The following is a 14,783-nucleotide window of genomic DNA, read 5'->3' on the forward strand; positions in this document are numbered from 1 at the left end:
TGATGATACGGACCCTCTATGTCGTCCTTATGGAGTCAGCCGCTGTAAAGCCGAACAAGGCTCTATCAGCGACTGGTGTAAGATGGTAATTACAATGTGCTTTACTGCTAAGTTGGAGCCCCAGCTGCAGGGATCTCTGGAAGCTGCCTTTGTCATTGTTTGAACAGATCCCAGAAAAATACATTTTTGGGGGCTGATCCATAGACCAGTATCTGATGTCAAAAGAAAGACCAATACTGATGACAATATACCTTAAATAATACAGTCTGCAATTTCTCTTTGCTTTATTAATAACATGAATGTATTGCATTTCATTTGACACATAAACCAACAACACATCTTATTATTAGTCATCGACAGAGGCTCTCAGATTTGTGCATTGCTCTTACATAGGTAGTTTGTATCAATACCATCATGTGCTTATGTCAGTAATTCCCTTGTCATTCTGTGCTTTCAGTAATATTTGTTCTTTTCAGTTTTTAGCCAACATTATTTGCACAGGAGCCAATAATTTCATGTACTTTTTGTTGGCTTCAACTCAACAGGATCTTGTTTTGGCAAATTAAATGTTGGAGACTGGACCAGATTTAATTATGGAACGTTTTTGGTTGCTCACACATGCAGACGTCTAAAACACACACACACACACACACGCACACACCAATATAAAACTGTAAAGCTGGTGTTGTTATATCTTAACGTCAACAAATCCCCTTTGAAAGACTTAAACAGCAAAGTTCTCTAAAATTAGACAATGGGGCTTCATGTGCTCGTGGAACAGACGTAACTATAGTAACCATGGATGCTTAGATCTAAATAGGCACATTTTTGTCTGCACATTTACCACATATTATCAATTAAGTAACATTTCCTGAAAATGCTGTGGACATTATCTAGTTTTTGTGTTAGGAGGACATAAAAAAGCATCGCTTAGTCTTTAACAGGTCTTAAAATTCAGTGAATAGCCTCAGCTCAAATGTAATGGCTCATAACATCTTATAGTGTCATAAATTAATATCTACACAGCTTAAATGCAGAAACACTGTGTGAGAAACCAGGAAAAATATTGCTGCTTTATATAAATGCAAATGCTGAGTAACAGCATGTTGCTTCTTATCACACGTGCCTGATTACCTAAAGAGTAGTTAAGGTGACTGTCCGATTAAAGCAGAAGTTTGGGGAAGTTGCAGGTTGTGTGTATTCTTGTGTTGAATACCAACACAAACAAATTGACAAATACATTTTGTAAAATAAATAAATAAATGTTTCTTAAACAATTCAAAATGAGTCAACCTCTTGCGATTCCTGCATTTAAACAAACCATAAGACTTATGGAACAATACATTAATAAGGCCACCTATGTTTTGTTATAATGCAAAAACCATTTTTAGTAAAATCAATCAAGCCCAGCAAACATCTCACTGCAACTATGAGGCACGGCGTTGGAGGAGGGACGAGTGGGCTTGTTTAGCCCAGAACCATAGGCATATGACACCCCCCAGACAATTCCACCCTGGGCAGAGAACCATAATACAACTAAGTTAAAGTATATGACACTATCTGTCACCGAGTTAATATTTCACCTAATAGAACACTGATTCTTGAAAATCCACATCAGAAAGCTGCACCAAAATCTTAGCACACTGTTTAAAATGTAAAATAGTACTCAGTAATTTCAGACCTCAACCTGAACAAAATGCTCTGGAAGCTGAGCATGAACTACTGCCTGCAAATTATAATGAGTGAGGGTCACAGAAAAGACAATTACTGTAAGGTACTGCTGTTAAATTTAGTGCTCACTGAATAATGGTGGATATATTATTCACACAGTGGTTCTGAGTTCTGACAATATGTAATGTGCTATGAGCCGTTTCTCACCTGATGTTGTATTTATCGGATTTTTAGACCAGAAAAGAACCAAACACATTTTTTTATTTATGTCTTTGTAAAATAGGACACATGCACTCTCATCAATCACTAATAACACTTTTTGTTTGTTACAAAAAGTAACAAACAATGTTTTTAAGGAACATTAAAAACATTAATGTTTTTAATGTTCCCATTAAAAACATTAATAGATTTTAATGGGATTTTAAGACACCAGTATAGAGTAATACATAATTGTGAACTGAAAGGGAAAAGATACAAAAATATGAAAATGTGTGTGGTCTAATCAACCCATTTCTCTAAATACAATAATTTGTGACCAATTGCCTCCTGGTTAGAAAATAGAGTCCAGGTGTGTTTCATTTATTTTGAACACTGAGGATACAGCCATGCTGCAAACACCTCAGGGAAAAAGCAATTATTAGTAGAAAAAAAAAAAAAATCCAACAAATGTTTAATTTGCAATTTTGAATTGCCACCATAGGAGGCAATAAGGTCCTCTGGTCAGATTAGAGCAAAACTTATCTTTCTGGTTTATATGCAAAGCTAGTGTTGTATAGCACCATCATGGGCAGATGTTACATTTCAAACATTTCATTCATAAATTAATTTTTTAAAATAGTTCCTCTTAAAATCCCAATAAAATACATTGAAGTGTGTAGTTGTGATGTGACAAATAGTAAAGTAAGAATAAGTTTAGGGGGTAATATTTGTGCCAGGAACTGTGCATTGATTACATATTGCTACTTGCCAACAAGTCACTCAGCTGCCTTAGCAGACATCCCTTTGTTTACTCTCCATCAATAGAACTTATTTTAACCAATCACATGACTAGCGCCAATTGCTTCAGCAAAAGATTACACCTGAAATCTTTAGTATAATCATGAAACAGCTATCCGTTTCATCCACAACTGTGATATAGAGGCTCTTTTTGTGATCAGGGGTTTGTTCATCTCACGAGTAACCAGCTGCTTCAGAAGGAACTCTGATCAATGTCAAGAGCCAATCTGGGCACTAACTAGTCCTTGTTTGTTGAGTTTCTCTACCAACTCAACGTTGCTCCCCTGCAACAATGCAAATACTCCTAAATAGACACTTCACACCTATTTTTAGTCAGAGCAGTCTCCTTCCCTGTTAAGGCCAAGTTTTCCACACTGTGACTTGGTCAGCAGAATTCAGTTTAGCTGTTCAGCTGTGATTTGGGGGCCTTGTGCTTTAAGCTTTCTGACTTTACACCTTCTCATTAACAAACTTTATCAGCAGCACACAAGGGGAAAGGAGGCTTTCTGCAACACAAGTCTGGGACCATCCTTGTTTTCCAACGATAAACAAACCTTGATGTGGACATTTTTGAAAATACAGAAATATTTGGTATTTCAGAAATGATCTGTTGATGGCAAAAAAATAAATAAAATAAAATAAAACCAACCCTCCCCTATCAACAGACATTCGCTCAAATCACTGGGTCATAAACACAAGTGTCTAGGCTGGACTGATGCAAATTTAAGAAACAGATACATTTATGAGGCGACAGTCTAGTTAAGCTTTAGATTGGCATTCTGATTGGTCCTGGATGTGGACAGTGCTACCCTCTTCCCCAGGTTCTGATTGGTCCGTGTTTAGAGTTGGACTCCTGTGCTCTTGTTCCACCTCGTCCGGTGCTGGCGTGGGGTCAGCGGGGTCATGGTCACAGCCCAGCTCTGACTCTTCAGTGTGAGAGGGGCTACAGTCAAAAGTAAACTCTGATTGGTCCTCGGTGAATGAGGGGCTTTCTTGAAGGACGAGGTCTGACAACTGGTTATCACTGCTTTCAAATTGCAAATCAGTCTTGTCTGAAAAGCTGACGGGGACGTCTTTGAACGAAAGGTCCAGCTTTTTCTCCGCGTTCGGAGGCTTAGGTTCCCGTGGCAAGGACAGCCCTCTGTGACGCATGCACAGCTTGTGTAGTTCTGTTACCTCAGATACGCTTGTGCTGTTCCCACTGTCACGGAAACTGGCCAGAGGAGGGCGTACTTTCACTCCAGTCACTGTGACCGAGCCCTCAATGGCCTTACGCAGCTGCAAATACCGAGAAGCAGGCAGCAGGAAAATAGGAAGCAAGCACAGCCAGTGGGAGCACAGAAAAAAAAAAAAAGAGAGAAAATTGTCAATTAAATATCTTTGAAACAAACACATAAGGGTGAAAAAATGTAAGAAATCACATGTGCACCTCTTTGAGAGAAACCACTCCAACTAGCCGTCCCATGCTGGTCACGTAGGCGTGACCCAGGCCCAGCAGAGAGAAGATAGTGTGAGTCTGTGGGCGAGGAGGAGAGGTGGGTCATGGCCTGAATACAGACTTGAAAGGGGCTCATTTGCATTTTGCATCTGGTCTGTGTGAACTGTCATGCAGGGATGGGACAGCATTGTATTTTTGGCTTTCAAGATGGTCACTGAGTCAGATCAGGTGGTCTTAGACTGCCACTGATTAAGAGATTTTTCACAGATTTCATCTACAAACACAAGGTAGTTAATAATTGAATTATAGAATAGGTTTTTTTAGGATGATGAACTGTTTTTGTCTAAATTCAAACTGTTGAATCACGACAGAGGAAATATGGCGATCATATAGAAATGACATTAGAAGCAAGTTAAAGATTTCCTCCAGCACACAGAGACATGCTCAAGTTATGAACATTCGGTGAAATAAGAGCACCCGTTTCTACAGGCTTCGTGTCAAATGCAAGCCCTCTCCTGGATATTTAAATTACAGTTCTGCCAGCTAAATTTAAATCAAATGGCATTAAAGGTTGTTGGCTATTTCTGTACCTTGTGCAGAGACGTTTGCTCCACCAGCTGGAAGGGGGCGGGATCAATCTTGCAGTTCTTGAAATCCACCAGCTGATCAAGCTGCTGATCCTCCCACTCGGCTATCTGCAGAGGGATAGAAACCAGAGTTTAAAAAAAAGCAACAGTTTTAAATATCTGAATTACAGAAGTCCTCTTGACTTTTCAAGTCTCACCTCTGAGGGAGTCATGCAATCTTCCACCTCAGAAGACTCCTAAAAATACAAAAAAGTGAGACAGTCAGGTTTTTTTTAAAAAATGTCTTTAACCCTTTAACTGCCATGAGGACACCAGTGTCCCCATTGACCTGCATGTGACAGTATTTGGGGTGACAGTTAAAGGGTTAAAACTGCATAACCTGGAAAAACACATCAAAACACATTACAAGGCAGCAGCTGGTTTTAGTTTCAGTTTTGTATAAGTTTCAGAGTTTCAGATGAAAAAAAATATGTAATGTGTTTTACTGTGCCTTTTCAGACATTGTCACACCATAGTAATGTTTTCATATTTTGTCATAAAACAACAGCAAACTTCAAAGTATTTAGTTGGGATTTTATGTAACAAACTCAAAGAATCCAATATTTTCAAAATAGTCAGCCCTGCTGAGTAAGTACTTTGTAGAGCCACCTTTCACTGCAGCTGCAACCCCAAATCTTTTATGGTTTGTCTATCGTTATTCCAGGTCAAGAGACTAGATTTTTTTTGTCCATTCTATTTTTGCACAATATCTTCACCTCACCAGGCTGCTTGGATGGCGAGTCTCTGTGACTGGGCCTCTCAAACACTTTAATACTCTTAGATCTACAAACTATTTAATTGTAGCTCTGGCTGTAGATTCAGGATTGTTATCCTGCTGGAAGAGAGCTACCGCCCCAGTCTCAAGTCTTTTGCAGCCTATAACAAGTGTTCTTTAAGGTTTACTCCCATCCATTGTCTTGTCAACTTTGGTAAAGTTCCCTGTCTCTACAGAAGAAAAAAAAAATCCACACGACACGATGCTGCCACTACCATTAACGGCGACAAGGCAAGGTGAACAAAGAAACACTTTTTACCATTCAATCAACTTCTAAATGCACTCTGTTGTATTGCTTTTTATCTTTGTAAGAGAGGCTTTATATTTGTTTCAGACATTTATTTGCAGTTTAAATCCCAAATAAAGCACGCTGAGTTTGTGGTTATAAAATGACAAGATATGGAAAAGATCAAGGGGTGTGAAAACCACTCTACAGTTTTATTAATGCAAGAGAAGAAATATGTTAAAAAATGCACAGTCACGCTGAACAAGTTTAGAGTGAAAACATCTGAAAGCACAAGCATCTTGACCAATCTCACACTCTCTCTCTCTCTCTGCAAAAAGCCACTCTGATGCTTTTGGTTGGAGCACCACAAATATTTTTGCTCCAGCACTTACTATGCGCACGTCGCAAGGCAACAGTTACTTAGCAACAGTTTCTAGGCGGCAGACAGTCTTACCGCCATGGAGATCCTCACTCCTTTGGGCTTGGGCTTTGTTTTGTCAGGAGACGCCGGCCCGGCCGGACTCTTCCAGCCGGGGGAGAGAAGGCATCACAGCACAAGATTAACACAAGGTTCATATGAAGGGGACAGTTTCTAGCCCTGTGAACATGGCAGCCAGACTTCTGCAGGGAAGAAGTCTCTGTGATGTAAGCACAGTTTTACTGAAAGGCTGTAATTACTGCACCACAGATGAAGACGACGGGACGCGGTCTTTACGAGACAAGCGTTTTTATTGCAGCTCTTAATGTTTTATGTACAGCCATGATAAATGTTAACTGTTCATTCTACATTTTGCTTTTAATCCTATTTGAATATCTATTATAGAAGAAACTGTGTTTACTATATTTACTTATTTCAGAAGAATGAACTCCCATTACAAATGAAGGCCAAAGAGGAGAATAAAACTGGTTACAGACATTTGAGTTATCAAACTAGAAGCAAACCTTTTTCTATTCCACTTTGGAAAAGCTCAGTTCAATTTATAATTAAGCTCATAAAATGTAAAAATATGTCTCATTTTTGGCTCTTTGTTTCAGTGTTTAATGTAGGAAACTCAACATCTTATGGTACAGCAGTAGTGGCTATTCTACGTTTTACATGATGATGTGTTTTTATTTTGAACCAAATAGTAATCAGAAAATAATCATTTTGATTTGTTTCATTATTAGTATTATTATGCATAATATTGCTACTACATATTATTATAACAAACTAATAATGATATCAATAATAAATGAAAGAAAAAGCTAAACGTTTCTGATGGTAAAAACTGAATAAAAATATTCTTTTTGTAGTAAAAGTTTAAAATGATTAAAGATTAGTTTACTGATGCGCTACCATCACAGAATAATCACTGCTGTTGCAGTGGCTTCCTCTCAATTTCGGTTTCCAATCTTTATTTCAGTAGATCTGAGTCAGATGGGGAAAATAAATCCCACATTAAGAAATAAGATTTTTGAAAGCATTGTTGGTGGCACAATTATTGTCAACTCCAACAGTTCATCTAAAACTAGATTACTATAGAAGTAATTTTGCCAATTTTACTTTAGTTTTATAGGTTGATCAGAGTTCGTATAAACTTCTAGTAATTACTTTGTGACTTTCGGTGTCCCTGGAGTAAATTTCTGAACATGAAGCACAAGCCCATTTTTCTTAACTATTGTCTACTCAGGTGGCTGAGGACCCAAGGTGATCTTGTCTCCATGGAACGAGGAGGCTGGTGAGTGAGGTTAAAAAACCTCCCTTAGTGTTAGAAAGTCAAAGCAAAGAGAAGTTGGTGTCGGAAAAGGTTTCACATGTTATCTACATGGTAATTAGTTGTTTGCTTAGGCAGCCCAAGAAAAAATATCTACCATCACAAACCAAAGTGGAAATAATAATACTTTTAGTGCTACAGGGTTGTTCAACTGGACCTGCATGCTTTGGTCAGAATGATCTAAGATTGAATTTTTCTGCAACAAGCTCACAAGATGTGGTGTCAAACAAAGGATGCCCATATTGAAAAGCATCTCGAGTCCTTGTGATGCTTTGGGTCTGTTTCTCTTAGAACAATGTAGAGAACAGTCGTTTTAAGTAAATGTTGTCAGATTAACTTCTGGGTTTTTCCAAGCTGTTCATTGTCAAATTATGCTGTGTTTATGTGGGAAGCTGAAGAAGTCAAAGACAGACCGATAGTTGCTTCGACACGCGGCTCCACCTCTGGCCGAACTCTGACTAAAGTGAAGTGAAATGTAGGATATTGGAAGACTGGCAGTGAGAGCGCTGTGCAGTCACCGACAGAGGACGGAGCCGTGCAGAACAAGAACTGAATGGCATCACACTGCAAAGCTCTGGTGCCTTTGGGTGAGTCCTAACCGACAGCAACAAGGACAGCAACAAGCCATGGACTCAGAGAGAGCGCATCCTCCCACACAGCACATGTCACACTCGTCCTTCCACAGAAAGCTCACACCTAAGTAAACTCGGTTTTTCTCACCTCCAGCAGATCGTTGTCTGGATCCGCACAGGGGAGGGTCTGTGAGCCTGACGGGAAAAAAATGATAAAAAATTAGAACAGATTTTATTAAATCTGCTTTCGATACTTAAAAATGTTAAACAGTGCCTTGAAAAGTGTTCAGAGCCCTTAAATGTTTTCACATTTTGTCACTTTACAACCACTATCTATGTTTGAGACATAGATATATGTCAAACATATATCTATGTTTGAGATAAGAGACAGAATAACACAAAGTAGCCGTTACTTGTGTTATAACTTTGAATAGGAAGGCAAAGGATTCCAGGTTTTCAAGTTTTTCTTATGAGTAAAATTCTGAAAAGTATTTACCTGAGTCAAAACTTTTAACAACCACTTTTTGCTCCATTTACAGCTAAGGTTAGGTCAACACATAAATGCAATAAACATAACAAACATTTGTGCATATAATATGACAAACTGTTAAACGTCTAAAAAGTGTCAATAATTTTGCCAGGCATAAAATGACACGTTCCAGTTCTCGTTTCTTGTCTGTACGTCCTTGTTTAGGTACGTCCTTGTTTAAGTCACTTACTGTTTGGCGTCTCTGCATCACTGATGGCCGACACGGTTTTCAAGGCAGATTTCAGAGGTAGCTGAGCATTGGAAGCCACCGGGCTGAAGGAGGAAGACTCCTCTGTGGAGATCTGCATGGACAACACATTAACAGGAGAGACCGGACACAGATACATGCACACAAATACACAAACGCACACACATCGGCCAAGCACATGCACAGAAACAAACAGGACAGCACGGGTAAAGGCACAGACAACAGAGACACAAAAGAGAGATGTTAATAGAAAGGTTTTAATATTTCACATTTGTATATTTTTCAAATCACTTACCACCAAAAAAATAAAAAATAAAACAAAAAAACCCAAAAGCTGCAGCTGTGCCTTTACCTGCTGCTCTGTGCTTCACTCATGCTGTTTCTGATCTACGTCTACTCTACTGCTGCATCCCACCACAGGCCTGAGTTCATCCCAACCCTGCCCCGGCGCCCCCGGACGCCTCACACCTGCTGGGTGCTCACCAGGAAGCGGACAACTTGGCGAGCACTGGTGTTGGTGGGAGTGTTGAGGTGAACGTGGGCGCAAGGGGAGCTGGGGCTGCTGTCAGAGGTCAGACTGGGCAGGGGATCGTGAGCACCGTTGTCCTGGGCCAGCTGACGAAGGTACTCGAGCCTCCGCTGGCGGCTCAGCTGAAGAGACAGGAGGGACTGGAGCTGCAGTCGCTCTATGGAGCCCAGCAGGATCATGGAGTCTGAGGGAGATGAAGACCAGCTCAGTCTGTCATGCATTAAATCACCAGGAAAAAGTGAAATCCCTCTGTATTGGCTCATAAAATGCAATTCTTCCTCTGTTTTTGTGCCATTTAAACAAGCATCTACTTCCTATTACCTGGCATTACAGATATTTCTATTGCAGGGACAGAAGGAGTGAGTGAGATGGAGACCACACACCGAGCTAATTATTGTTGGCACCAAGCGGTCGCTCAACGGTGAAGCAAATGTTAAAAGGGAATTAGGTTCAGGACAGGATGGAGGACAGAAAGTGGTCTGTGGCTGCAGCAGCAGCAGGAAGGTCATATTGCTTTATCTACAAACTCAGCTTCAGCAAACAGGAGGAGCTGTCATCCTTGCTGGACTTGATACAGTTTTGTAACAAGCTTTTCAAAGCATATGTTTACAAATAAATTAAACGATTTAAAATGATGTCTACTGTCATTTAAAAAATTTATATCTGTCAAGGATCAGACCATTCTTAATATGCTCTAATGTGAAAAGGATAGCAGAAAAACACAATGTGCATTGATAAGAACTAGAAAAAGCTGTGGAAAAGGAGAATATACAAACCATACAATGGGTTATACTGTATATTATAATTTCATAGTCAATTGATTTGTGAACAGAACGGAAAAAGAAAAAAACAGATCAGGAGGAGGTAAGGAAAGAAAAAATGACATGGATAAGTGAAGAAGTTCAAAAGAAACAAATTAGAAACTCTGAGTTCAAAAATGCCTAGGGTGTATTTATAACAACTAATAATAAATAAGGTCATCAGATAGGAAAATACCTCTGATGCTGTCCAAATTTATAATAGAAATTTCCCTCTTAACCTGAGAACGATACAAATTGTTCTAACAAAATCTAAAGACCCCGTCCCTGGTTGAGCCTCCCACTGTTCCAAACAAGAGAAAATAACAACAACAACAACAACAAAAACAAACCTCTACATTCAACCAGGGCGAGGGTTTTTAGATGCCCAGTAAGCAGCATCTCCTGCAGGTCTCTGTATGAAGAATTCAAGGTGATGAAGCGCACATCTCGGACCATGATGTCCTCTACACGGATGTTATACTTCCTAAATGGTGGAAGAGAAGTTACTAGTTTGGTGATGGAAAGAGAGAGGTCAAAAATATAAATGAAGTCGAAACAAATGAGGACTCATAATCCCTTTAGATGAGAACAACAGCAACAACAAAAAAAGACCAAACTCACTCGTGATGTCCCATCCCCAGCTCTGGTAGATATGGGAGCTTCTTGATGCGAATGATGGAGTCGTAGAGGGACGGTTGGAGCGCTTGTGCCACAGCGTTGGCCAGAATCACTGCGATCATCACAGGCAAGATATGGGAGATCTGACCGGTCAGCTCAAACACAATGACCGCTGTGGAAACAGTGTGAGTGACCGCACCAGAGAGCGCTGCAGCCCCTGCACAGAGAAAAGGAAAAGCAGATAAATATTTGCCTTCTTAAATCTTCAGTTATATAAAAAAACAGGCTTTTATTACTCCGACTTTGAACAATTTTCATTTAAAGCTATTTTTATGTGTTGATTTTGTCATTCAAAATTTTACTATTTTTTGGGGGGGAGGGATTCTAACAGTAATCATTGCACTAATCTTGTTTTGATGTTTTGCTATGTAGCATTTGCTCCCTGCAAAGTGATTAAAATGTGCTGAAGGTTCAAGGCTACAGCAAATAAAGTCACCTAAGCTACATAGAATGAGTATAAAATCTTAAGTAGAAGGAGCTAGGAGGAGTATAAAAGCTGATTTATAGCAACTCACCAACAACAGCGTAACCACCGGGAACTATAGGATACACATCTCCGTGGATGCCATCAGGGAACATGGTTGCCATGACTTCACCAACTAATCTGCCAAATGCTGCACCTGTCAGTCAACAACACACACAGAAAGCCGTTCATCCTTAAGAGCTCCCTGGAAAAAAGGAAAGATGCCGACTGTTCATTCACCAATAAGAAAGACGGGCATGAAGGCTCCACAGGGGACCGGCATGGTGGTGGCAACAGCAGACATCCAGAACTGAAGTACAGAGAAACGTTTGGGCAAAAAAATACAGTTATTCAGTGCAGAGTTTCAGGCTACAGTTTGCTGTGAATTACCTCGAGACCAGATATGGTCAGTAGTTACAGAGGAAGTCAAATATTGTGCTATGCAAACTTTGTGACTTTATGAAAATATGCCTATTCAATTATATGAATCTACAGAGGGATTCATGTTGAAGGCCCAATTTTATATGATGAAAGCAGGTAAACGTAGCGAGTGTTCACCTTCATGACGATGAAGAGGATGAGCGTGATGAAGATGTTGACCTGGGGGTGTTTCCAGGCATGATGGTGGCTGATGTAGTTAAACTCCTCAGCTACACCCTGGCGACACCAGGTGCGGTTGTCGAACAGAGCAACCAGAGACTCGTGCTGCGTCAGCTGACAAACAGGAAAAGTGTCTGTCAGGTCAGAGTGACAGAAACAAACCTTCACTGCAACATACATGTGGTGCCTGTGAAAATTTCTAAAAAAAGAAAAAATTCAATTGCTTTTTTTTAAAATTAATTAATTAATTTATTTATTTATTGCAATTTTGTGTCAAACAAGAACAAGTTTCAATTAGCAAGGACAACTTTGTGAACACAAAACTTAGAAGTTATTTTCTTCCTTTCATCCTTTCTTTTATTCTTTGTTTGCTTCGTTCTTCCTTTCTTTTTTCTTTCTCTCTTTCCTTTGTCTCTTTCTGATAAGTTCAACTGAATAATTTCTATTTGCTTAATGGACAAATAATAAAAAGGAATAAAAAAAAATATGTTTTGGTTTATTTCTTAAATATTTAACACACCACTTCTATGTGTGACATCCTGGGATGAACACAATAAATCAGTTAAGATGCCAACAAACTATTCTTAGGCTACAATTTTCAGATGTTACCAAACACTCAGAAAATGTGTGTAAACTTCTGAGAAATATCTAATTCTTAAATACATCCTAACTGACCTAAAACAGAAAAAGCTAACATTAGTGAGGGGAAAAAAAGAGTTACTTGTCTTTTTATGCAGTGTATATGATTACAAGTGTAAGAAAATTAGTTTTACATGTTGGTTTTAATAAAGAAAAACACCTCAGCTCACGAAACGTGTACGTGTCAACAAAAATATTTTTGAAACATCGACCATCTGGGCAAACATAGCAGCTGCTAAACAGCTTATTAAGCGAGGGAACTCAGCTTGACACCAACTCTCACTTCATTTAAAAATGTCCATCAATTATCTCACAACAAACAAGACGCGTTTCCCTCCCGTCAGAATGGTGTGAACACGTTTTCTCACCTGTCCAGCCATGAACTGCCCGAAGCCAGGAGGAAACGTGAGCGTGGACACCAGCAGGGTGACGAGGGCGGGGTACACCAGCCGCCTGACAGGAAGAGACGGACTGTGGGGTCATTAATGGGGGTGCTCTTCACGCCGTGTGTAAGCAGTCGATTCACCGCTCTATGTCTAACGTTTTGCTCTTGACACTTGTCGAACTACCCTAATTCACACTCCTACTTTTCTCCAGAACAACGCTATCACTGTGACACACAGTGTGAGGAGGAGGATGGTAAACATAAGTGACAAAGAGCATGGGGGCTTACGGTCAGAAGGTGGAAAGGTACAAAAAAACAAAACGATTGACACTACACATTCTGCTTAAGGTGATTTATTATTTTATATTCCAGGCTTATTGTTTCCTAAGTCTATTTTAGTTCTGCTTATTTATATCTTGTTATTCTTTCTTTAGGTGTTTGATTCTTATGAAGTATGTCTCTAAGCCTGGTTTGAGTTATTTTTATGAAACATGGAGAGGAAGACTCCTGAGGAACACTCTACTGGTTTATATACTCATATATATGAGTCATATAATCCTATTACATTACTTACATTAAAGCAGAGTTGTCAGACTCATGGCCACTTTGGACCATATCAAGGTCATGAATGTCCTCAAAAGGCCAGTTGTGGCAAAATGTATTGAGAAAACTCATTAGCAAAACATTAAAAATATTAATAAACAGCTGTCTGCATTCAAGTAGTACATCTTGAAATCAAATAATGTTGAACATCTTTTTATACTGATGTAATTTGGCAGTGTACAGACAAAAACTAATTTTATTTGATAGATAAAATAACATTTAAGGACACTACGGTAGTTTTGAAGGTACCTGTGTGTCCCTCTAAAGGGAAAAATAAAAATCTACGATGAGTCATATTTGGCCTCCGGGCCTTAAGTTTGACCTATGAGCATTGAAACAAATAAACATATTTTTTGTGAATTTTTGCCATTTTGACTAAAGGTAATCTTTTCAGTCTGTCTGTTTTTCAAAGACAATGTGTGTGTCGTCATTGGTTTTAGGATGTAACTGCTGTTTGCTTTGTCTTTGTACTTTATCCACCTCCTGATGTTCTCCTTTAAGGATTAATGACAGAGAAGCACTAATAGCCCCTTCAGCAGCTGCATATTGTGCCTAATTGGTGCTCATAAAGTAAAGAAACCGGGACCAGATACATCTGATACTCACTTCCTCAGCAGGAACTTGTTAATGGTCTTTTGCTTCCTCATGCACTCCACAATGTGTCGATTAAGGTACACAAACAGAGCTCCCCCGAACCCGCAAGCAATCCTGCAAACAGAAAGACATGACTGGTTTCCTAAAGCAGAAACAACCACAGACTTCAGTCAAGTCAATTATTGTTGGATGCTCTCTCACGGGAGGACATCATTCCAATTTCCTGATTTTAGGAACATTTTAGCTTCCAGCTAATGTGGTACTGGCTGATCCAGATCCATGATTCTCAAAGTTTCTTTTATGCCACATTCCTTGAATAAAAGTCAACCTTCAAATTCAGAGCAGCAAAATGGCCTCAGTAGAAGAAAGCTTGATAAAATTCAAATATCCTCTGAAACTGAATACTGTTTAATGCAGAGTCACTCCTGAGAAACACACCCACCCGAGGATGGCGAACGCCGGCAGCTCCTGAAGGTCGAAAGGGAAATCCAGACGGAAGCGTGTCTTAAAGAGAGCAGTGATGGTCTCTGGGGAAAAGAAGATTGTTCTCACTCTACTGCAGACAGCATGCAGCCTTCAATGACAATCTGTCAGCTTGACTTTTGTATTAAAATGACTGAATGACAAAATGCATTTAAAATCATTGTTTCAACAGATCTGCTCGACGGTACAGGTGAGGTCATACAAATATTCAGAT

General features: G+C 39.5%; 1 protein-coding gene across 7 annotated transcripts in view; it reads right to left on the reverse strand.

Annotated features, from left to right (window-relative positions):
* Positions 1 to 248: 248 nt before the first annotated feature.
* LOC122840942 (chloride channel protein 2-like) overlaps positions 249 to 14,783 on the reverse strand; it is a 52,611-nt gene continuing 38,076 nt past the window's right edge. For 3 of the 7 annotated variants that reach the window (XM_044133754.1, XM_044133749.1, XM_044133748.1), the window contains exons 10-25: positions 14,529 to 14,613; positions 14,099 to 14,200; positions 12,873 to 12,975; positions 11,824 to 11,979; positions 11,506 to 11,575; positions 11,318 to 11,422; positions 10,746 to 10,959; positions 10,475 to 10,608; positions 9,264 to 9,508; positions 8,778 to 8,889; positions 8,207 to 8,253; positions 6,187 to 6,255; positions 4,890 to 4,928; positions 4,696 to 4,800; positions 4,097 to 4,183; positions 249 to 3,945 (exon numbers count right to left, since the gene is read on the reverse strand). In XM_044133754.1, the coding sequence (XP_043989689.1) occupies positions 3,427 to 3,945; positions 4,097 to 4,183; positions 4,696 to 4,800; positions 4,890 to 4,928; positions 6,187 to 6,255; positions 8,207 to 8,253; positions 8,778 to 8,889; positions 9,264 to 9,508; positions 10,475 to 10,608; positions 10,746 to 10,959; positions 11,318 to 11,422; positions 11,506 to 11,575; positions 11,824 to 11,979; positions 12,873 to 12,975; positions 14,099 to 14,200; positions 14,529 to 14,613 (2,192 nt within the window). In that variant the 3' untranslated portion in view covers positions 249 to 3,426. The remainder of the gene's footprint in view (positions 3,946 to 4,096; positions 4,184 to 4,695; positions 4,801 to 4,889; positions 4,929 to 6,186; positions 6,256 to 8,206; positions 8,254 to 8,777; positions 8,890 to 9,263; positions 9,509 to 10,474; positions 10,609 to 10,745; positions 10,960 to 11,317; positions 11,423 to 11,505; positions 11,576 to 11,823; positions 11,980 to 12,872; positions 12,976 to 14,098; positions 14,201 to 14,528; positions 14,614 to 14,783) is intronic. The other 4 variants (XM_044133753.1, XM_044133751.1, XM_044133750.1 and 1 more) reach the window with 3 other exon arrangements.

The sequence above is a fragment of the Gambusia affinis genome, linkage group LG12, assembly GCF_019740435.1.
Source record: "Gambusia affinis linkage group LG12, SWU_Gaff_1.0, whole genome shotgun sequence".
Lineage (NCBI taxonomy): Eukaryota > Metazoa > Chordata > Actinopteri > Cyprinodontiformes > Poeciliidae > Gambusia > Gambusia affinis.